General features: G+C 50.9%; 2 protein-coding genes across 4 annotated transcripts; both read right to left on the minus strand.

The window, feature by feature from the left end:
* Positions 1-4: 4 nt before the first annotated feature.
* Phf1 (PHD finger protein 1) lies at positions 5-5,331 on the minus strand. Of its 3 annotated transcripts, none has more exons than XM_051187179.1 (15): positions 5,144-5,331; positions 4,063-4,237; positions 3,701-3,782; positions 3,518-3,613; positions 2,808-2,908; positions 2,571-2,719; positions 2,328-2,423; positions 2,165-2,233; positions 1,947-2,070; positions 1,791-1,858; positions 1,589-1,693; positions 1,281-1,467; positions 1,099-1,193; positions 861-938; positions 5-617 (listed from the first exon to the last, which is right to left on the minus strand). In XM_051187179.1, the coding sequence occupies exons 1-15, from the start codon at positions 5,305-5,307 to the stop codon at positions 329-331; spliced, it is 1,878 nt and encodes a 625-aa protein (XP_051043136.1). In that variant the 5' UTR covers positions 5,308-5,331; the 3' UTR covers positions 5-328. The 3 variants fall into 3 exon arrangements, with proteins under 3 accessions (XP_051043136.1, XP_051043135.1, XP_051043137.1); XM_051187178.1 differs by having other exon boundaries at positions 861-941; positions 5,144-5,330; XM_051187180.1 differs by having other exon boundaries at positions 861-941; positions 4,859-5,279.
* Positions 5,332-6,511: 1,180 nt separating this feature from the next.
* Kifc1 (kinesin family member C1) lies at positions 6,512-21,254 on the minus strand. The gene is made up of 10 exons (XM_051187208.1): positions 21,170-21,254; positions 14,818-14,958; positions 14,626-14,725; positions 14,187-14,243; positions 13,543-13,593; positions 12,969-13,366; positions 11,120-11,899; positions 9,871-10,161; positions 9,510-9,585; positions 6,512-6,723 (listed from the first exon to the last, which is right to left on the minus strand). Exons 1-10 carry the CDS (start codon positions 21,179-21,181, stop codon positions 6,689-6,691), a joined length of 1,941 nt encoding a protein of 646 aa, XP_051043165.1. The 5' UTR covers positions 21,182-21,254; the 3' UTR covers positions 6,512-6,688.
* Between the last annotated feature and the right edge of the window lie 1,347 nt (positions 21,255-22,601).

A 22,601-nucleotide genomic window follows, 5' to 3' on the forward strand; every position in this document is an offset into this window, starting at 1 on the left:
GTACTAGGTTTGTTTACTTCTCTTTATTACAGTCATACAGAGTCTGGAATCCTGAACCACCACCCCCATCTCTATACCCAGGGGTTAATAGTTTTTAAAAACATTTTAAAAGCTGTAACAAAATAACATCAAAGGAAATGAGAAGGATGAGGGGTCAGGGGTCATGATGGGGCAGAGAAGAGGACTTCCCCACTCCCCTGGATTTCAGCCTGGGCAGTAGGGAGAACTACTCCCTATCTCTCCAGGTACATCCCAGCTGTAGGTGAGGTCAGAGGTCAGGGCATGAAAGTGCCAGTGTGTGAATGGGGAGGTGGGCAGAAGAAGGCTGTCAGAAGATGCCCCCTCCTCCCCACTCAACTAGGTACTGCACAGAGCCATCAGGCCGCACCCTCCGAGCAAGGACCCTGACAGGTTCCCCTCGGGACAGGTAGCCAACCCCACCTCGGACTCCTCCCCCGGTCCCTGGAGACAGACTACGGCACAAGGGAGAAGGGGGCACCGAGTGTCTGGAAAGGCCGGGAATGGGGGCTGGGACTGAGGAAGATGAGGCGGCCACTGAGTGGGGAGAACTTTTAGGGATGTCTGTGGGGAAGCCAATGTGAAATTCCAGGGGTGACCTGCAAGAGAAGACAACAGTAAGACCAGACAGGCCCAGCATGGGTGGCTGGTGCCTGTAATCTCAGCACTGGAGGCAGAAGGGCTGCCATGAGTTTGAAGTCAGTCTGGGCTACAGAGACCCTGTCTCACATGTTAGGGAGACCACATGTGGATCAGAGGAAAGGAAAACCAGTCTGAGAGACCCTAGGAGCCTAAGGCCACAAGGGAAAGGAGGGAACTGGTGTTTCTAGGGATGGACTCACCTGTCTAGGGGTTCACTGTCCCCAGAGGTCCCTGCAGTGCTAGCAGAAGGGTGGAAGGAAGCAAACATCCGGATGGGGCTGCTAAGGTGGGGGAACAGGCAAGTCAGGACCTGAAGACAGAAGCATGCCTTCCCCACAGGGGCAGAGTTCGAACACTACCTCCAGTGCACTGCACTCCCAGGAGGAAGAGGGAGAGAGCTGCAGGTGACAATGTCTGAAGAGTGGATCAGGCACTGACCTGGGCAGACAGCGGGCATCTGTGGGCCGGAAGTTGTAGCCGCTGCTGCCCTGATAGCTCTGGTTAGGGCTGGGGGGTGGTGGGGACACTGAGGCCTGTAAGAAATATCAGAGGGACTGTGATGATCCTAAATCCTTTCCCTCGCCCACCAGTTTGCCCAATAAGTCTCCCCTGCCCTGTACCTGCAGCGCCCTCTGCAGACGAGCCCGCTCCCTCTGTTCGCGGGACCCATGCCGACTGTGCACTGCTGTGGGCGGCCCCAGCTCTTCCACTTTCCCTTTCTGCCTCCTCAGGGGTTCCGGCTCCGACCTCCGTCGTTTCCCCAGGGGACGTGAGACCCCTCCCCCAGGGCCCTGCCCTGAAGGGAAGCTGTAAGAGGCCTCCTTATCCCCCCAGCCCCCTCCCAGGCACCCCAAGACCCCCCATATCTACACATGTTCCCTCCAAACTGATCCTTGAGGATTCTCCCCATCCTCCCTGGGCCAGTGACCTGGTGGGAACTCCATCTCCAGTGAGAGGTTCCACAGGAGGCGGGGTCCGCGCATGGAGACCAAAAAGACATTTCCTCTTTTTAATCTCCCTCCCTGAAATGAAACTAGGACAAGGAAAGAATCAGCAGGTCCAGGGGACTGCAGCAAAGTCCCCTCCCTCATCGGGACCCGCATGGTCCCAGACTCCCTTTTCTGGCTCACCGGTCCTTGTGGCTGTTAAGGGCAGCAAGGAGCTGGGAAGAGCGTTCTCCCTTAGGGGTGTCTGAAAGCTGGAGGAAGAGGGCAAATGGGTCGGAGAGCAGTCATTCCTCTCCGTGTACCACCTCAGCTCCCAAACTTTAGCTCCCCCCCCCATACCTCTCCCAAGAGCAGGCTGTCCCAGTTCTCAGAGGCGAAGGGGAGGATCTCTCGGTCGAAATCGAAGTATTTCTTCTTGCAGCAGACACTGAGATGGTAGAGGACAAGGTGGGCCACGTCCACCCTGGAGAGACAGGAAGGCGGCAGCAGCAGGAGTCAGGATTGGTTAGGGTCAAACTTCGGGCAACAGAAAAGAGGGCACACACAATCCATCTCACCAGCGAAGCTGTAACCTCCTGACCTTCTCGGGGCCGCCCCGGCACACACAGCATTCAAATTCATAGAATCTGGAGTGAGGAGAGAGAGCACACCTCTTTCAATTCTACAGGTGGTGGAGGGCTAAGGCTGGGTGGGCATGGGCGGGGCCATCTCCGGGCTCACCTGTCTCCGTAGAGGAGGGGCTTGCTCAGACACTGGGTGCAGGCCTCGTGGAACCACTGCAGGCAGCTCCGGCACTGCAGCATTTTCAGGTTCCACCTCAGGGGAACACAGCCTTCTTGAAGCCACCCTAGACCCTCACCCGCCTCCCATCACCACGGGGCTCGCCTCAGCCTGCTCCTTTCCCTTGGTTCCAGGGTCTACCACCACAGCGCCCACCGCATAACGTGCACCCCCATCACTCACTCCCCGGGGCCTCCACAGTAACAGTAGCTCTGCTGTCGGTTGCTCAGGTGCCCAGCGTCCCAGTCCAGCCCCTTTAGTCCATATGGCAGACAGAGTTTCATGCCCAGCATGGCCCGGGCATAGGGACCCTTCTTCAGGGCACCTCCCCTCTGCAGAGGGACAGGTGGGAACCTCAGAAACGCCAGGACAAGAGATGTCATGGGAGACTCCCACATGAAGGGGCAGAGGTGCCTTTACCTTGGTGGCAATCGCAAAGATGCACTGGCGGCAGACCCAGGATGTGCCCTCTCCTTCCCCAGGGACTGGGGCCCTGGGAACGTGACAGTCCTGGTGATAAGCTGAACAAGGACAATGTTGAGAGTAGACCACTGTGTGCATACCTGCATGGGCTTGGCACTTGCACACTGCAGCCTTCCCTTGTGCTTTTAAGTCCTGACCATGGTCCTACTGGGTGTGTGTGTGTGTGTGTGTGTGTGTGTGTGTGTGTGTGTGTGTATTAGCTTTACTTTGCAAGTGAGTAAACAGGCAGTTGAGAACCTTGTCCAGGGAAGCATGGTTAGAAAAGGATGTATAAGGGGCTGTAGCAATGGCTCAGAAATTAAGAGCACTGGCTGCTCTTCCAGGGGTCCTGAGTTCAATTCCCAGCAAATACATGGTGGCTCACAACCATGTGTAATGAGATCTGGTGCCCTCTTCTGGCCTGCAGAAATGCATGCAGACAGAACACTGTATATATAATAAATAAGCCTTTAAAAAGATGTATGTAAGCTACCCTCAACCCTGCATGGCTTATGTCACTTTCATCCTATGGTTCCCTCTCCTGTACCGAGATGAGGTGACAAGGTGAAGACTGGAGAGGACAAAAGACACAGGACCCTTGCTAGGAAGGCTACTGGTAATCCAAAAGACCCAAGCTGTACCATGAGTACCCTGCCCTCTTCTCTCACCATGGCGACACTTTTCACAGCTGATCAGCCGGTTCCCAGGGACCACAGTCTCAGAGCGACAGACACAACAGAGGAGCTCCTCCCCGGGGAGGGCAGCTGTGAAGGACACAGTGTCCATCCGGAGCTTACTTCAAGCCAGTGTCACCCACCCCCTCCAGCGTTTGCAGTTATGAAGGATCTTACCTGGGCTGATGTCCTTCCATAGAACCAGAAACTGGGAATCATCCTCAAACTGGACTAGACACACCTCCCGAGCACTGTCCACCTGCAATAAGGGAACAAAGATTATAAAGTGGGAGCAGCAATCAGGAGGAGATACATGATGAGAGACCAGAGTTGGCTCTTACCTTTTTTGTTGTTGTTGTTGTATTGTTTTGTTTTAGTTTTAGTTTTTTGAGACAGGGTTTCTCTGTATTGCTTTGGAGGTTGTCCTGGGACTTGCCCTGTTGACCAGGCTGGTCTGGAACTCACAGAGAACCACCTGCCTCTGCCTCCCAAGGGCTAGGATTAAAGGCGTGTGACACCACCACCCGGCCGGCTCTTACCTTTTTGATGGTACCTAAATACAGCAGCCCATCTGTCCATCTAGCCAGCACATCTTGACCCTCCCAAAGTCGAGGTCTGGGGCCTGAGGTGGGAGCAGGGGAAGCTGGATCCCAAAAAGAAGGTGCACCCAAACGGCTCAGCCGGGGGAGCTGCGCCATTGCATCCTGGGAGGGGCTAATGAGAAATAGGATGGAAGAGTTTATGGATATTAAAAAAGCTTTACTGCTTTTTTTTCTGCCAAGGATAAGGGACTATCTCCGAGCCCAGTCTCTTAATCCTTTCGACACCTAAGGAGGTGGGTCACCCTGGTCAGCTTCTTGACTCTACTCCTTTCCTTACTGTCCCCAGCTCCCAGGGTCCTCAGGGAAAAGGACGTTTGCAGAACCAAGGTTACCATTCAGTTTCACCTTTCCCAGCTGTTTAGAGGTATCCTAACTGGGACGCTCTGTTGCCCAGAGATATTTTGGGAGCGTCTCTGGTGATGTTTCCCTGAGTAGAGACAGCCGCCTCCCCAGGCCTGTGTGTCTCTTTTAGAACCGCTGTCCTGGTGCCAGGTTATGTTAGGTCACCCTCGAATTTGAGGTGGCTTGCCCCAGGATTAGATTAACTTCCCCGAGTGCCCCAGGAGGGGGGCGTGTCCCTGTCCAGGTCTCTACTCCCCTACACTGCCAGTCTGAGGAGGGACTCGAGTGATCCCAGCCCAGATCCTAAGCTGGTACCAAGAGGCTCTCCTGACCCTTCCTGTGCATCGACCCCCAGCTCCCTGCCCCCGCTCGTAGCCTCCCGCCTTCTTACCAGTGACAGGTGGGACAGCTGGGAGCCAGGTAGGGGCAGACCCAAGAGACCTGGGTGAGCCCCCAGTGCGGGAAGAGTGCGTGTGAACGCCGAGGGGCGGGCAGGAGGAGGCCAGGGGGTCCCCGGGCCCAGCCCCTCCGTCCTAGCGGCTCTGGGGCGTATGACGCAGCAGCCAAAGCAGCGGCAGCGGCGGGAGGAGTCGGCCGAGGGAGGGAGGAGAGTAGTGGGTGGGGAGCACCAGGGGGAGGAGAAGCCGGAGGGGCGGACAGGCAGCACCTCCCTCACCTCCGGCAGGCCCGGAGGGCACTGCAGGGTTGGGGGCGCGGCCTGTCGGGGAGGACGAGGAAATCCTTGCAACCCCCTTTTCGAGTGGGAGGCTCGCTCCAAGAGCAGCAGGAAATAACCCTCTTGGCAAGCAGCCTGCAGGTCAGGGCTGAGCCCCGCCCCATGCCACATCCGTTAGCTGTCCCGCCCCCGTGGCCACTCCAAGCTCCGCCTCCGCACACGGCACCGCCCTCCTCATTCACACTTCCTGTAGCCCCGCCCTCCCGCGCACGCGCGGCCCCGCCTGGGCGCTGCACCTGGGCAGACAGCCACACCTCCCGCCTCGAGAGCCCTGATGTGGCCGTGCTCCTCCTGGGCGGGGAAGGACAACCGGGCTAGTACACAGGCGGTGACGTGTCTGCGGCCAGCCAATGGGCAGCGGGCGGCAGGAACCGGTAGTTCAAACCGGTGGGCAGGCAAAAGGAGAGAATATGGAGTGCCCTGGCAGCACTCACACCAGACAAGGACAATCCTAAGAAACTGGTGACCCTGGGGTGGGCAGCTATGTAAGGATAAAGAGGCAACAGGATATCAAAGTGAAAGCCGAACAGAAAAGCAAAACACTTCTACATGCTTACGCATGTTTGTTTACAACACCTACAGGTACTAATGAAAGACCAAAAAAGTAGCGTTAATGATGGACTGACCTGGAAACCAATATCTGTTCCTTGGAATTTGCTAGCTTCCTCTCACAAGGCCCTGAGATAAGAAGAATTCACACTGCCCCTCCTTTCTGCCCTTCCTTTCCTGTGAGTCAACAGGTGGTAAATAGGGTCCTTAGGAAACAAAGAGATAGCTGTAACTCTGGTCTGCCCAGACAAGATTAATTAGCACACCCTGAGGCCCTAAGGTCTGCTGACCCTAATAGCAGACCATCCGGCCTCCAAGGGTCACGTACTCAATGGACAGAGGGTCCCATCCCCTCCCTAAGCTAGTGGGTTTGCCTTTAAAAACACCTGGGCCCAGGGGAGGGGGCTTCTCTCTGGAGGAGCCCGTATGCGCAAACGTTTCCTGTTCATTAAAGCCTCTTGCGTTTTGCAGCAACTGGACTGGACATTGAGTTCTTGGGGTATTGACCGAACCTGGAAGACTCCTCATTCTGAGGGTCTTACACTAATAAGACCTTTATTTAAGGGCTGGACTGCTTTTGCACAGGGCCAGGGATCTGTTCCCAGGACCCATAGTGCCGCTCACAGCCATCCAAAACAGTTCCAGAGGACCTGAAGCCCTCTTCTGAATTCAAGAAGCACTAGACATACACATGGTACACAAGTATACACACCCAAGGAAAACAATTATACGTAATAAAATATCTAAGACTAAGAAAAATGTTTTAAATCTACAACAAAATTTCTTTATTTGATAGTTGGGTACAAATGATGTCCACCCAATAAAAGTATCTCTCAACTCCCACCCCCACCCAGTACACAAACACCAAAACACACAGAGACGCAGGCACACTCGGGTGTACAGGAACCAGGCTTCTGGCTCCATCTTCATTTCTTATTAGCCTGAGCAGTACCGATAACACACTGGTTCACCTGTGGACCAATAGGATTATACAAGATCAGCATCTGCAGGGTAGCTAGAACAATGTGCCCATCCATCTCCCCCAGCTCCAATGCTGGGACACCTTCTGAAATGTTGAAATAAGGGATATTGAAAGTACAGATTAGCCTGGTCCCCCTAAGCCTGGAGGAGAGAAGGTCAGCAGTCTAGAGATGAAGCCCTATAGTGTTGGCTAGTTTTTATGTCAGCTTGACACAGACAAACTCTCATTTAAAAAGAGGGAAGCTCACCTGAAGAAATGTCCTATCAGATTGGTTTGTGGGCAAGCCACTGGGCTTTTTCTTAATTAGTGATTGATGTAGGAGGACCCACAACCCTATTGTGGGTGGAACCACCCCAGGCAGGTGGGTCTTGAGGTGTATAAGAAAGCAGGCTTGCCAAGTACTGGGCATAGTCTTAACACTTGACAGGCAGGCAGGAAGATGAGTTTAAGGCTACCTGACACTGTCTGAAACTAAAAATGAGATGATGGCGTAGTGTAGATGGTATAGGAGATGGGGCTTGGTGCCAGGGCACTTGCCTATCAGGTATTAGGCTCTGGGTCACATCTCTAATGCCACCAAAAAAGGAAAAAAAAAAAAGTTAAGCAAACAATAACAAAGGCAGATTTAGACAGTGAAGCTCCTGTCTATTATTAAATAGGCCAAGAATGTGAACTAGAATTACAAATCTAGACTACCAGACACCAAACTCTGAGGGAAGAGTGAGCAACTGCCAATCTGAATATGATGCCTTAACAGGACAAGACATTCTTCTTCAGAACACCACCACCAAGGAGGAGAGACCATTTCACATTATAGTAAACAAGTATTTCTACCAAACAGAGCCATTTTCCTACAAGTGACATGACTGGCCCTGCTAGGATCCTAATTTGAACAAACCTAACATAGCAAAGACATTTCTGAGATAGCTGGGAGAAACTTAAGTGGACATCAAAGTCACATCCGGCCTGGTGGCACACGCTTACAATCCCAGCACTTAGGAGGTGTAAGCACATCAGCTCAAGATCAGCCTTGGCTCAACACCAGTTTTACTGACATGAAATGCTGACTTAACACCCTTCGTGCCCCCACGGAGTGCTACATTAATACATAAAAATAGTTCAGGTAGCTAAGGTACTTGCCACCAAATCTGATGACAGGAACACTGAAGTTTGACCTCTAGGGTCCACTTGGAAGGAGAGGACCAATTCCTACAAGTTTCTCCTCCGGCCCCTGCCCCACCCCCACACACAGTCATTTTTTTAAATTTTAAGATGATTTTATGTGTAGGTATGTGTAGGAATGTTTTGCCTCCATCACATCCATGCCTGCAAAGGGTGTAGCAGCCCCTGAAACTAGAGTTAGGGATGGCTGTGAGCCAACACTTGAGTGCTGGGAACTGAACTGAGGACCTCTGCAAGAACAGCAAGTGCTCTTAACCACCTGTAACCACTTTAAAGCTGTCTTTTTTGTTTGTTTATTTTCTGTGACTGGCTTTCTCTGTGTAGCCCCAGTTGTCCTGGAACTCACTCTGTAGACCAGGCTGGCCTTGAACTCAAAGATCCTCCTGCCTTTGCCTCCAGAGTACTAGGACAAAAGGCATGCACCACGTGTGGCTAAACCTGCTTTATTATCTTTGAGAAATCAGGCTGGTCATACAGCTCAGAGAAGGTCATTTACTGTGACAGGATTCAACACCAAAATAAAGACAGGTGATAGACAGGCCACGCAACTGACAGAAGCTACCTCACAGAGAACGTCATGCAGGTGCTGTCATTATGACAGAAGGCAGACCCAGTCATGATGAGATCCCAAATACAGTCAGAACTCATCAGAGGAAAAGGGGAAACCAGGGGGAAGACAGTAATGAGACCCAGACCTGCCCATCCCTAGGTGGGTGAGCACACAGGCACTGCCTAGCTGTATACATCTCCTTTATTCTGGAAACTCCATTTCAAGGAGCATTTCTCTAGACATATCTAACTGGAAAATACACAAAATATGCACAAGATCAATGTGGTCTGGTTTATAATCAGAGCAAAGTAGAAACAGGGCAACTTCCAACAGTTGGAACTGGTATATAAATTTTGGTGGAGTCCTCCACAAACATAAAAACGATGTGACAGCCCCAGTGCCTGTGGGAATAATCCTGGGGGCTGTTTTGAAGAGCAAAGTAAATAAGGGACAGAAGTACACATGTATAACAGCAAAGGAATCGGAACACGGACATAGCTTGTTCTGGCAATATAGTCCAGACTATGTGGTCGTGTCTCCTAAAAATACTAATTTAAAAGCTAGTAGATAAAAATGGAATCAGTGTGCAGTACCCAAGATGCCTAGCAAGTTCGAATTCCTTTTGGATAGGTGTGCCACAGCCTAGAAAACAGTAGTCATAATGGAGACAGACTGTGGATACTGTGGGGTTTGAATGACAATGGCCCCCAGAGTCTCATACATTTGAGTATTTGGTCCCCAGTTGGTGGAACTGTCTGGGGAAGGTTAGGAGGTGTAGCCCTGTCAGAGAAGTGTATTGCGGGGTGGGGGGCTTTGAGATCTCAAAAGTTCCCTGTCTCTCTGTCCTCAATGTGAGCTCAGCTACTGTCCCAACCCCATGCTACTTGTCCACCACTGCCATAGTCCACTGCTATAAATAAAGGTCATAGACTCTAACCTCTAAAACGGTGTGCCACCAATAAACTCTCTTGTGCTACAAGTTCCTTGGTCACAGTGTCTTGTCACAAGAGTAGGAAAATAAGACAGCAGAGTAGCAGTTGTACCTTGGAAGCAAAACGTAGTGAATTGAGAGACTCGGAGACATTCTCTTCCAGAGGGGAAATATTCACAAACATGAGCCTGTGGAAAGAGAAGGGCCCAAGCCAGCATCAGTGTCTGCCAAGGCTGAGCACACACAGCTAAGACTGCAGCTCCTGCAGCCCCTTCCTTCCATCAGCTCCTTCCACTCACATCTTGGCACTACCACCCAGCGAGTTCTGCAGCAGGTAGGTAAGCTTGCTGTTTCGGTAAGGCACGTGGGACTCCTAAAGGGTAAGGGGCACAGGCAGTTAGGACAGGGCAGAGTTCTCCACAGCTCATGCCAACTGGCCCCCTTGCCTTCCCTGCCCATACACCCATCCCTACCTTATTGCTCAGGGCCATTATGACCAGTCCCAGTGTAGACAGACTGCTGTTAATGGACTGTGTTTCCCGAAGACGATCACGTTCCCCGGGGCCTAAAGTTAAACCAGGGTCTAGGCGCTCACTCCCAGCCAGGTCCACAAGGTTAAGGGGAGCCACACACTGCAGGCCCCGAGCAGCATGCTCTCCAGAAATCTGTAGCTGGAACACACTGTGACTGCGTGATGATCTCTCATTCTGGGCAGTTCGGGCCACAGCCCTGTTCTGGTGGGCCAAATGGAGCAGAGTCTCCACCTGGGGAAGGGATTAAGAAGGGGTAGAAGGAGTCAAAAGCTAGGATGTGTCGATGAAGCATGGCAGTGAGTGAGTCCACCCCTGCCCTCTTGGAGAAAAGCACAGAGTAGCAGAACCAGTGTGTATATAATATACATTTAGAGAGAACAGCCAGTCTTATCACAAAAGCCTATCCATCTAATCTATAATCTCAACTACCCGGGAGGCTGAAGCAAAAGAATCCAAAATTCAAGAACTCCTTGAAACACAGAGGGAGTTCTGAGAAGCTTAACAAGACCATGTCTCAAAATAAAAACAGACCAGGGGTGGTGGTTTAAGCCCATAATTCCCCACTACTCAGGAGGCTGAGACAGGAGGATTACCTTGAGGAGTTCAATCAAAGTCAGCCTGGGCTACAGTGCAAGATTCTCAAAAGGGCAAGGTGTTGGTGGCGCACACCTTTAATCCCAGCACTTGGGAGGCAGAGGCAGGTGGATCTCTGAGTTCAAGGCCAGCCTGGTCTATAAAGAAAGTTCCAGGACAGCCAGGGCTACACAGAGAAACCCTGTCTCAAAAAGCAACAACAACAAAAGAATCTCAAAAGTAGTAAAAGTGCAACCCAAGCAGCCTCACTGCCTGAAGACCAAGAGGGCAACCCCGAGGGCCCTGAGTGGGAACAGTCAGTCAGGAGTCACCATGGCTAATATGAACTAGCAATGGGGCAAACCCGAGGGCCTGAGTGGGAACAGTCAGTCAGGAGTCACCATGGCTAATATGAACTTCGCACAAAATGAGGCCTGAGATAGACCTGGAAAAGTCTGGTGACAATCACCCCTTCAGTGATTGTCCTTATGAAAACAAACCTGCCTTGCAGCCTTCCAGCTGAGTCCAGTGATGCCCACCCCCAGAACCCACCATCACCCCTCAGGGTGCTTTTGTCTTCACCACTCTGCCCACTTCTCTCCCTCTTCCCCCTCACCTCTCTCTCACAGGAAACAGGAACATAACGTGCATTGGTGACAGTAAGCTCCTCACTGCCTGGTCCTGCCCGACGAATCTCACACTCGCCCCCTTGACCCTTCCGGGTCCCAGTAGCTAGTAGGTCTCGGACGGTCTCATTGTAGATCTCTACGTAACTTGCCACAAAACTGTATGTCCAGCCCTGGCCACTCATCTCCTGGGCCACGGAGAATAAATGCCGCATGGCCCGAGGGATCAGCCCCTCTAATTGGGGGTCTCCCCCAGGCCCACCCTCCATAGTGAAGGTCTTGCCACTGCCTGTCTGTCCATAGGCAAAGATACACACAGGGTAGCCATCCAGTGCTGACTGGACAAGCATGGAGATCTCCTCAAACACTTCCTCCTGTTTGCTTCCTGGTGGGAACACCCGATCAAAGGAGAAATCATGGCGGGTAGTGGGTGCAGGTGCCCCGGTCAAGGTGGAACGCCGATCATCAGACCGTGAGAGGCTAAGGCGAGTTGGGAGATCAGAGGGTCCAGCAGGGCCATGGGGAAATAGGAGGAAGCCAGGGGATGGAGCAGGTTCCCCTGCAAGGACAGGGCGCACCCGGCAGAATACCCGAATATTGCCCTTAAGTTCCTGCAATTGGTTGTGGAGTCGACGGCGCTCCATCTCTAGCCCATGGAGCCGGTCTCCTTGCTCAGCCAGTAAGGTCACCTGGGCTGTAGTCTTCTGCCGCAGACATACCACCTCTGCTTCACTGCTTGATAGAGCTGCTTCTGAGGCCTGTAACCTCCTCTGCCCAGAGCAGAGGGACAGGAGGTGGGGTGCAAACAGTAATTAGAACAAGGCTTGTGCCAAAATGGGGTAGGTCTCTAGTCATGAACTTCATGGTCCACTAAAGAGGTAAGAAAGCTGGGCAATGGTGACACACACCTTTAGCCCCAGCACTCAGGAGGCAGGGGCAGGCAGATCTCTGAGTTGCTAGCTAGCCTGGTCTACAGAGCTGGTTCGAAGACAGCCAAGGTTACACAAAGAAACCCTGTCTTGAAAAACCATAAAAGAAAGCAGAAAAAAAAAAAAAAAATGGGTGTAGGGCTCCTGGGACTATGGAGATTGCTCAGTGAATAAAAGCACTTGATAAGAAAACAGGAGGCCCTGAGTTAAAAAATCCCAGCAGCCATGTAAAGCTGGGCATGGCTACATGTTACCTATAATCCCAGTGTTGGTTGGGGAGCAGAATGGGAAGGTGTGGGACCCTGCTGGCTAGCCCAGCCAGAACAGTGAGCTCTAGGTTCAGTGACCCCCCCCCTTTGCCTGCTGCCACATGAGAGGAGGGAAGGAGAGTAAGGGAGAAAGGAATGAACTCTAGGGGCTGGAGAGAAGTTAAGAGCACTGGCTGCTCTTGCTGAGGTCTTGAGTTCAATTCTCAGCATTCACATGGTGGCTCACAACTGTATGTCATGCGATCTGGTGCCCTCTTCTAGAGTGCAGGCAGACGTGTAGACAGAGCGTTCTATGCATAGTCAATAAATAAATTTTTAAAGAAAATAAAATTCTAGCACAAGGATAAGGAGTTTGAAGGGAATATCCAAGATGCTGTCCAAAGTGACACTGGAGTGGACTAAGGGAAGGGGGGACATAAGTTATTAAGGACAGTAGTGTCATCTAACAGGCGCTCACCAGAGTCCACAGACATGGAAAGAGGGAGAAATGTGGGAGGTATGAACAGAGGAAGAAAAAGGGCAAAGCAGGTAGTGTCACGAGTTGCTCAGAGCCAGTGGGTACACAGACAGACACCCTGCTGAAGACATAAGGCCTCTGCTTGGGAGGGAGGGAGGGAGCACTGTGAGACTCTGGCCCTTACCTCCTGCTCCTCCAGTCGGGTGGCCAGTGCCTTTTTGTCCTCCTGCAATCCCAGCTGTTCTTTCTGGAGCTCCTGAATCAGGCCTTCCTTGGCACCCAGACATTTCTCCAGCTCCAAGACACGGGCACACAGAGTCTCCAGTTTCTGTTGGCCCTCCTCTGCCTGGGTGCGCACACTGGCCAGCTCCCCTTCCAGGGCGTTGCGCTCTGTCCCCAGGGCCTCAGCCTGCTCCTGGGCTTTTTTAAGTTGCTCCTGCAGCCCTCGGTTCTCCTGGTCCAGCCTCTGAGTCTTCTCCCGATAACGTTTCAGATCTTCAGTGAGGTCACACACCTGACCCTTTAAGTCCCAGGCAGGGCGTTTACCAGGCCTCTTCCCTGCCACCACAGGAGCAGTCGATGCTGGCACGGATCAGGAGGCACAGGTCAGGAGCCCACCTTCTACCCTCCAGCCTCCATACCTCATGCTACCTCTGCCTCTCTCCTCTCTACACAGGAAGGCAGCGGATGCTTTCTGGGCCCTCATCACCTCCCCTCTTCCCACCCCAGCCTCGCACCCATGTTTGTATGTCACCTACTGACAGGCTTCTGGGTCGGAGCAGCAGGAACTGGCTTCTGGTTCTTCAGCACTAGAGGGTCAAGAGTCGACACAGAATTATAGGTTGACACAGAGGGACACACCTGCAACCCCCTGCCCTTGGGAGGCCAAGGCTAGAGAATTGCCAGTTCAAGGCCAACCTGAGCTGTAGTGACACACAAATCACAAAGTCTGAGCAGTTAAAGAGCACTTGCTGCTCTCAGCAGGGCGTTGATGGTGCACGCCTTTAGTCCCAGCACTTGGGAGGCAGAGGCAGGCAGAACTCTGTGAGTTCAAGGCCAGCCTGGTCTACAGATTGAGTTCCAAAACAATAACAACAACAACAACAACAAAAAGGTGCACTTGTTGCTTTCACAGAGGAGCCGGGTCGGGTCCCAGCAGCCTCATCAGGGACTCACAACCACCTATGACTCTAGCTCTTTCGGACTCAATGCCATGCCTCCCTCTGTGCACCCAGGGGCTGTGGTGTGACTTAGTGGCAGAGCACTCGCCTAACATGCCAGGCTCTGGACTGGATCCCCAACAGCCCTTCCCACCGAAAAGAGCTGTAGGACCAGAGCTCTTTGTCACCTTTCTCCCTCCCATGAACCAAATCCCTGGTCAGCCCAGTTTACACACTATTACCTGAACCAAGGCCAGTGCAACCACGAGGTCCTCCTGTCTTCTTAGCGCCTTTCTGAGCTGTCCAAGTAAGGGAGGAAAAGGTACAGCACCCATGCTTAACATGTTCTGACACATATTTTAAAGGGTCAGAAAAGACAATACACTGTAACGAGTACGGTTTTTCCGCCTGCCGCCGCCTGGTCTTGTCCTGCCGCCGCCTCGTCCTATAAGTCTCTGGAGAGCTCCTAATGGCCTTTCTAGGACCAGAGGCAACTCACTATGCCAAAATTCAGTAAGTAAAAAGAGCAAGTAGGTAGAGCTGTGCATGTAGTACCTGCTACTACCTGTTCACCAAGTAAAAAGTTATTGACTCAAAGCAGATAAAATCTGAAAGAAAAAGGAGTGAGCAGTACACCTACACCTCCCTGCCCCCTTGGTGTGGCCCACCCCTAGAACCCACCTGCAGTCGGGCCCTGTGTCTGTGACACTGTGCTGACGAGTGGTCCTCTGGGGCGAGATGTGTCAATTTTGGTCACTGCACCCAGGCCTCGTGTCCGTTTCTGGGGACAGACAAGGATGGGGCTCCAGAGTGGCCTGTCCTTGTCCCTCCCTCTCCTCTCTTTCTTACCCTTGCTCTCCAAACACATCTCACCTTTGCAGGCTCTAAGGTATCCTCCATCTGGTCTGGGCCCCTCTTGAGCCTGCTTCCAGGAAGCAGGGGCAGTCGGGAGGAGGCCTTGACCAGGGTTGTCTTCAGCTCAAAGTTCCTCTTCACTTCCAACAAAGGGGGCCTCTGTTAGAAAAAAGAGGCACTTAAAGCAGGACCAAGCTGGGCACCTGGAAGGCAGAGGCAGGCAGATCGCTGAGTTCAAGGCCAGCCTGGTCTACAGAGTGAGTTCCAGGACAGCCAAGGCTAGGCAGAGGAACTATCTCAAAAAACAGAACAACAAAAGTCCACAAACTCCCCTCTTTGCAGCTCCCCGGACCTTAATTTTCAATATTGACTCTCAACAAGCTTTACATGAGAATCATTTATGCCAAAAGTGGGCACCGTGTACCAGGTAAACAGCACAAATAGATGGAGAGAGAGCATGACAGAGGAGTGGGAACTACCTCTATCTAAGAGGGAAGCCATACCCCTGCTGTCTTTTAGGGTTGAACTCAAGCAAACAGAAACATATTCTGAAAACAACAATTCTAACACTTCTAACACACAGGACCGCTTTGAAGCCAACAGACCTTTCTAGTTAAAGCTAGGATCATACAAGAGCAGGCTGTTTACAGGGTGCCATTTTAAATGCTTGCCTCTAGGCTCCATTATTAACTAATTCTGCAAATGGGGAGGCAGACACCACCAGGTGGAATGCCTATCTGAGATCACACCTGTGCAGTCTGTGCACCATGTACACACAATACTAGTGGAGAGAGGCCAACAAGAGGTTGTCAGACTGTTGTTGCCCTCCATTTGGATTCACAACTCAGGTCCTCTGCAAGCCCGAGGTGTGCTAAGCCACTTCATTGCCCCCCCCCCAGCTTGCTTTCTTATATATCCCTACCCCACATGCCTCAGGATAGTGCCACCCATAGCACAAGGTCCTCTCACATCAATGTAAATCACAACAGTTCCCTAGCTGAAGTTCTCTCTTCTCAAGTGACTCCATTTGTGTCAAGTTGACAAGAAAAACTAAGCAGTACACTATGGGAGTCAGTTCTTCTCCCACCACACAGCTCCTATGGACCCAATTCAGGCTGCCAGGCTTGGCAGCAAGTGCCCTACATCTCACCAGCCCTTTCAGCTACTTCCAGGTGCAGTCTTGAGGATGAGTTGGTTTCATGAGCATGACTCAAGGACAAGCAGCCCAGTAAAGAAGCAAAAAGGGGCACATGCAATAACAGTAACGTCCCATGCAGATCAGCACATGGGGTACAGCAGGAATGGAGGAGACAGCAGATGAGAGGGAAGGAAGGAGCTGCTGGTGGTGCTGTAATGAGCAGTCTGAACACTCTGAGGATTCTGAGGCAGGAGAATACAACTACGTTGGTTTTGGAGAACTGAACTGTGAGCCACACATGGCAGCACACACTAATCCTAGCACTCAGGTGATTCAATAAGGTCACAAGTTTTAAGGCTGGCCTGGTTGGACTGTAAGCAAGATCTTGTGGGGGGGGGGGAACTGTGAGCATTTGAAAATGAATGCAGGTAGAAGAGAGATGAGTAATGTCATATACAGAGACTACATTATTCATCCATAAGGACTTGGCAAACATCTGCTTTGCTGCAGACATGGCGCTAGGCCAAGAGTGATGAACACCAAGTCCTTGCCTTCTCAAAGCTTATTTTCTAGGGTAACTGCCAAACTGAAGTTCTGTAAAATGAACTAAACCATAGAAAACAACCGATTTTCTCTAGAATATAAACGACTCTTACCATGTTGAGTGCCTGGGACAGAATCTAATTCACCTAATCTAGCGACTGCACAACACCAGGGCTGCACTCATGCAGCTCGATGACAACTGTTTGTTGCAGGGGCCTGAACACCAAATGCAAGTCCATCTGGGAGAAGAAGGTAAGCATTAACCAAGAAGGTGGTGGGCTTCCTGAAGCCAGTGTTGGTGTAATTAGGAACTGGCTGGGCAGGAGCTGAGGAAGTCTAAGCTGCCCAGTGTGCCTGCTATGGCTCCATTACTAATTCACAGGAAGGAGGTCTGACTTAGTTCAGTGTGTTTTTTTTTTTTTTTTTTTTTTTGGTTTTGTTTTGTTTTTTAACTATTGCTGAGAAGGGTTGGGTGTTGAGCAGAACCCTGAAGGCTATTAGAGGCAATTGCGTATATGTATTAACCAGCCCACTGGTCAGAATCTGTAGTCTGCCTCAAACCCAAGTTGCTTGTATACTGGCTGAGCCTGGGGAGCCAAGCAGATAAACAAGAATACCCAGCAACCAAGCCCTCAGCCTGGGCCCCAGCAGTGTCTGTGCCCTCTGACCAACTGTACTTTTGCACAGATCTGTTGATCCCAACACATGAGGAAGAATCTGGTGAAACTGTAATGAAGACTGGAGCAGGGCCTTGACCACCCCACGGCCACTGAGAGAGCTGGCAACAACTAGTAAGTTCACCAAAGACAAGAACTAAAACATTTAATGACACTAACAGGGTCATCCAGATGGAGTCCTGCAAGAATGGGTGTGACAAGACCAAATTCTGAACCTCCTTACAGTCCTGCACATATTACAAAGCGGAGTGAACTAAGCTGGTTTGGTCCAGCTTCAGAAAGGGGATCTCTGTTAGGCATGATGGCAGATGCCCTCAATTCCAGCTGGCCTAGGCAACTTACTTAGCATGGTTGTGTTTAACCAAAATTGAAAAAAAAGACAAAAGGCTTGGGTACAGTCTACGAGTAGAACATGCAGCAGGAGCCATTCAATCTCCAACACTAAATAAATAAATAAATAAATAAATAAATAAATAAATAAATAAATAGACTGTCAAGGTAGTTCAGGAAGTAAGGGCACTTGATGCCAAACCAGATACCTAAATTCAATGCCCAGGACTCATGACTCCAGAAAGTTGTCCTATGACCTCTGTAAGTATGCCATGGCACATGAGCCTGCACATAAAGCATAAACAAATGGCTTTGCTGGCATAAAGCTTACAAGCTGATGCTACACTACTACTCGGACTGTATGACAATGAACACAGATGTGAGCCCACTCTTTTTTTGTTGTTGTTTTTCTTTGTGTAGCTTTGGAGCCTGTCCTGGAACTCGATTTGTAGATCACACTGGTCTCGAACTCACAGAGATCTGTCTGCCTCTGCCTCTGCCTCCCGAGTGCTTGGATTAAAGGCGTGAGCCACCAACACCCTGAGAGCCCACTATTTCTAGTCTCCTCAGCTACTGAGCACTTTAAATTTTGTACTCTCAGAGGCCAGCCTGGTCTACAGAGCAAGTTCAGGACAGCCAGGGCTGTTTCACAGAGAAACCCTGTCTAGAACCCCCAAAATAAATAAATAAATAAAGCTTTTTGTTCAGCTGACTTTTTGTGCAGAGATGTTAAAAGAAGCTGTCCTGGCCAGCAATCTTCAGCTACATAAAATCCCAGGTAAGCCTCAGCTACATGGACTGGGGTTTGGGGGTGGATATCCCTATAACTTGGAAAGTAACTATAGGAGGTTGTTTTGATTGGATCTCTTCCCCAATTCCTTAATTGCCACATACTTTCAATTTTGAATAGTATCTACAGGGCTGGAGAGATTGCTCAGCAGTTAAAAGCAATGGCTGCTCTTCCAGAGGGCCTGAGTTCAATTCTTAGTAACTACATGGTGGTTCACAAACATCTGTAATGAGATCTGGTGCCCTCTTGTGGTGTGCAGGCATAACAGAACAGTAAATAAATCTTAAAAGAAAAATATTATCTGCCAGGCGGTAGTAGCACATGCCTTTAGTCCCAGCACTTGGGAGGCGGAAGCAGGCAGATCTCTGTGAGTTCGAGATCAGCCTGGTTTACAGAGTGAGTGCCTGGATAGCCTCCAAAGCCACAGAGAAACCCTGTCTCGAAAAACAAAACAAAACAAAACAAAAAAATAGTATCTACAAGCCACATGCTTGTAGCTTGCTTTTCATTGCTAAACTATGAATGATGTGGATCATGTTTGTAGATGACAATGTCACACCTTTAAAAATGATGTTAACATGGTTCTCATATTTTTTTCTATAAAGAAAGTGAACCAAAAAAAGGGGGGGGGGAGCCAGGCATGGCGATCCCAACACTACCAATACTGTGGAAACAAGAGGCAGGTGACTCTGAGAGTTTGAGGCCAGTCTGATCTACATACAGAGCCAATTAGTTCTAGACCAACCAGGATAACATGGTCAGACCCTCTTTCAAACAAAACAAAAACAGAACAACTTTATTGCTGATGAATTGTGAAGTATCACCTTTTGTGTTTGCTTTTTGTCCTTCAGTGACTTATTTATCGTGGACAACTCTAACCAGTATAAATAGTATTATTTTTCTCCCTTCTTCTGTTTTATTTATTTACTGTGTTTTTTTTTTTTTTCAAGACAGGGCTTCTCTGTGTGACTTTGGAACCTGTCCTGGAACTCACTCTGTAGACCAGGCTGGCTTTGAACTCAGAGAGATATGCTTGCCTCTGCCTCCTGAGTGTCGGGATCAAAGACATCTGCCACCAACACCCACCTTCTCTCCCTTCTATAAGGGTAGACACAGTGACCAACTCTTAGAAGTGTTTATCATTCACTATAAGGAGACACACTGAACCCTTTTATCTCCAGAAGATCCTAGATGGAAGTTGCTGCTAAGGCCACCCTCCTGTGTGCTTTACATCACAGCCACCTTGACATCATCTTCACTCCACTCAGTCACTCCAGTCACCCACTTGGTGGTGGTGGCGCACACCTTTCATTCCAGCACTCAGATACACAGAGAAACAAAATAAACCCTCTCTTAAAAAACAATACTCCAATCAGTGTACAACAAACACGACAATTTCCTGCAACTCAAAAGCTCCTCCACAGTGCTCTATGGGGAGATACTGCCCTTTCATTGTACTGCATGTCAGATATTTACATTATGATTCACAACAGTAGCAAAATTACAGCTATGAAGTAGCAACAAAAATAATCATATGGTCAGGTGTCATACAGGACAAACTGTATTAAAAGGTCACAGCATTAGTAAGGTTGAGAACCACTGGTATAAGGCAGTCACTGCATTCAATTTATCTCTTAAACAAATTTCACTTCCACCATTTCAACTACCCTCCCACCCACCCCCCACCCCCCACCCCCCGCTGAGCAGTGGTGGTACACTCCTTTAATCCCAGCACTCAGGAGGCAGAGGCAGGCAAAGTTCTAGACCAGCCTGGTTTACGGAGCAAGTTCCAGGGAGCTAGGATCACAGTCCCAGTTTCACCTTACAGAATCAATTTTAAATTATGTTTCTTTTTGGGCTTGTTCTCTTCCTTTGTTGAGGCAGTGTATCACTGGCCAGAAACTCAAAACCCTCTCCCGAGCCTCTCACAGCTGATCTCAGGTTTTGTCCAGGGGATGATAGAATCAGGGGCTCTTGAATGCTTTCCCAGCACAGTACCTCCAAGCTCCTCCCTCCAGCTTTCAATCACCAAGCCTTAGCTGATGGCCCTAGTCCTTCTGACTTTCGTCACACATTTTATTTATTTCTATCTCTGCAGTGATATCATCTCACTGGTGGCTGGAACTTCTATCTCCGATGTAAGCACAACTGTGCAGGGCATACAGAAGATGCTCTACAAGCACTGTGTGCATAGGTGTGAGAAAAACTTTGACAAACTTTTACTGTCACCTGTCACAGTGCAGGTGAGTGTCCCAGAAAGTCTCTTCAACTTGAACGCTGACGGTGGGTCAATCTGAAGTGAAACACTAGTAAACAAAGAACGCAGGCTGGCTTTTCCTGGCACTAGAGGCCAGTTCATTAATTGCCACATACACACCTCAGAATGAGTGGATCAGAGCACCCACAAGCTAGTCAACCAGCCCTACTGGGCAAAAGAAAGAGATGAGAGAATAAGGAGACTTTCAGATAGATCGCCCCGTTTCTCCTCTCCCCTCCCCCCACCCAAGACACAGCAGCAACGAGAAGTCCACACAAAGAGCATCGATCCGCAGGGATGTGCTTCTCAGAAACCTCGCTTCCCTCTCAAGGCTAACTCTTAACAACTGAGAAACAGAAACGTGTCGGACCCGCTTGAAAATGCGAAATGGGAAATGCTGGAGACAGCTAAGTGACACCGGGACTGTCGCGCCAGCACGACGGGGACGGCTGGCCAACATCGCAGCAACCGTATCGGGCGGCTCGCTGTCTGTCGCCTGCACGACCTCGGCCGCCGGGGTGCAGGTCGCGAGACCGTTCGGCCGTCGCCTTGCAGCCGGGCATGCCCCCGACCTGTCCCCCGAGCCACAGGGACCCTCGCGGCGGGGACGGAGGGGCCATCTCCGCCGCACTCACCGGCGCCTGCATGTCCACTGTGGTCCGCACAGGACAGGATGCAAAGAATGCAAAGGAAGGGGACCGAGGGCCGGCGACCCGGGACCGGCGTTCTCTCACGGGATCGCGCGTTACAGCCCGAGAGCCAAAGCGGCCTGGAGTCGGGCCACCTGCCACACCCGCCACTTTTGAATTTCAACCGCCGCGCCGCAGACTCACCGCTCAGCCGGCACAGGCCAATCGGCGCCGGCGACACGGCCGCGAGCCAATCTCAGTGCCCTCAGCCTTGGGGGCCACGCCCTCTCGGCTGTGCGATCCCCGTCACCTCGGCGCGAGAGACCCGGACTCTTGGATCCTACTTCCGTATCCGCTTTTTCCTATTTTAATTTTTAACCCCGCCCTCTCCCCTCCTTTACGCGGAGCGCGCTTCACTTCCGCTCGGCTTCCAGAGGCCTCGGTTACCTCAGAAGTGCGCGTGCGTGGAGGAGCCCGGGGAGGGCAGACAACACGCATGTGCAAAGTCGCCCTGAGCAGCGCCGGAGCGGAGCGAGCGCCACCTAGCGGACTCCACAGGAAATGCATGGCTCATCGCCCGTCCTCTGGACCCAAGACGCTCTAGCGAGGTCGCTCGTGATGGGAGCTGACTTTGATGGCGTCAACCTGTCTCAAAAAAAGTGAAGGTCTGGCGACATGACAACAGGTGTAACGTTTGCCTAGCATGCTAAGGGCCCCCGAGTTCAATCGCCAGCGCAGGAAGAGAGCTAAAAGAAGGGGGCGGGGGAAGCATGAGAAGGCGAAAATTCAGAACACAAAATTCTTGCAGTGTTTCCAAGTGTCATGGAATATGGTCATAAAACTAGAGACAGGGCTGGGAAGATAGCAAAATGGTAATCCCTGAAACCCATATGAAGTGGACGGGGAGGACCTCCCTGCACTTAAAGATAAATAAATAAATAAATAAATAAATAAGTAAATATTGTTTTTCAAGACAGGGTATCTCTGTGTAGCCTGGGCTGTTCTGGAACTCGATCTGTAGGCCAGGCTAGCCTCAAACTCATAAGAGATCCGCCTGCGGGGTTGGAGAGATGGCTCAGAGATTAAGAGCTCTTCCCAGAGGTCCTGAGTTCAATTCCCAGCAACCACATGTTAACTCACAACCACTTATCATGAGATCTGGTGCCCTCTTCTGGCCTGCAGGCAGAACACTGCTTATGTAATAAAAATAAGTAAATAAATTTGCTGGACCTTGGTGGCACACGCCTGTAATCTCAGCACTCAGGAGAGGCAGGCAGATCTCTACGAGTTCGAGGCCAGCCTAGTCTACAGAGCTAGTTCCAGGACAGGCTCCAAAGCCACACAGAGAAACCCTGTCTCAAAAAACAAAAATATAGAGATATGCCTGTTTCCCTAATTCTGGGATCAAAAGGTTCGTGCCAGATTTGGAAATGGCTCA

The sequence above is a fragment of the Phodopus roborovskii genome, unplaced genomic scaffold, assembly GCF_943737965.1.
Source record: "Phodopus roborovskii unplaced genomic scaffold, PHOROB, whole genome shotgun sequence".
In the NCBI taxonomy this organism is placed as follows: domain Eukaryota; kingdom Metazoa; phylum Chordata; class Mammalia; order Rodentia; family Cricetidae; genus Phodopus; species Phodopus roborovskii.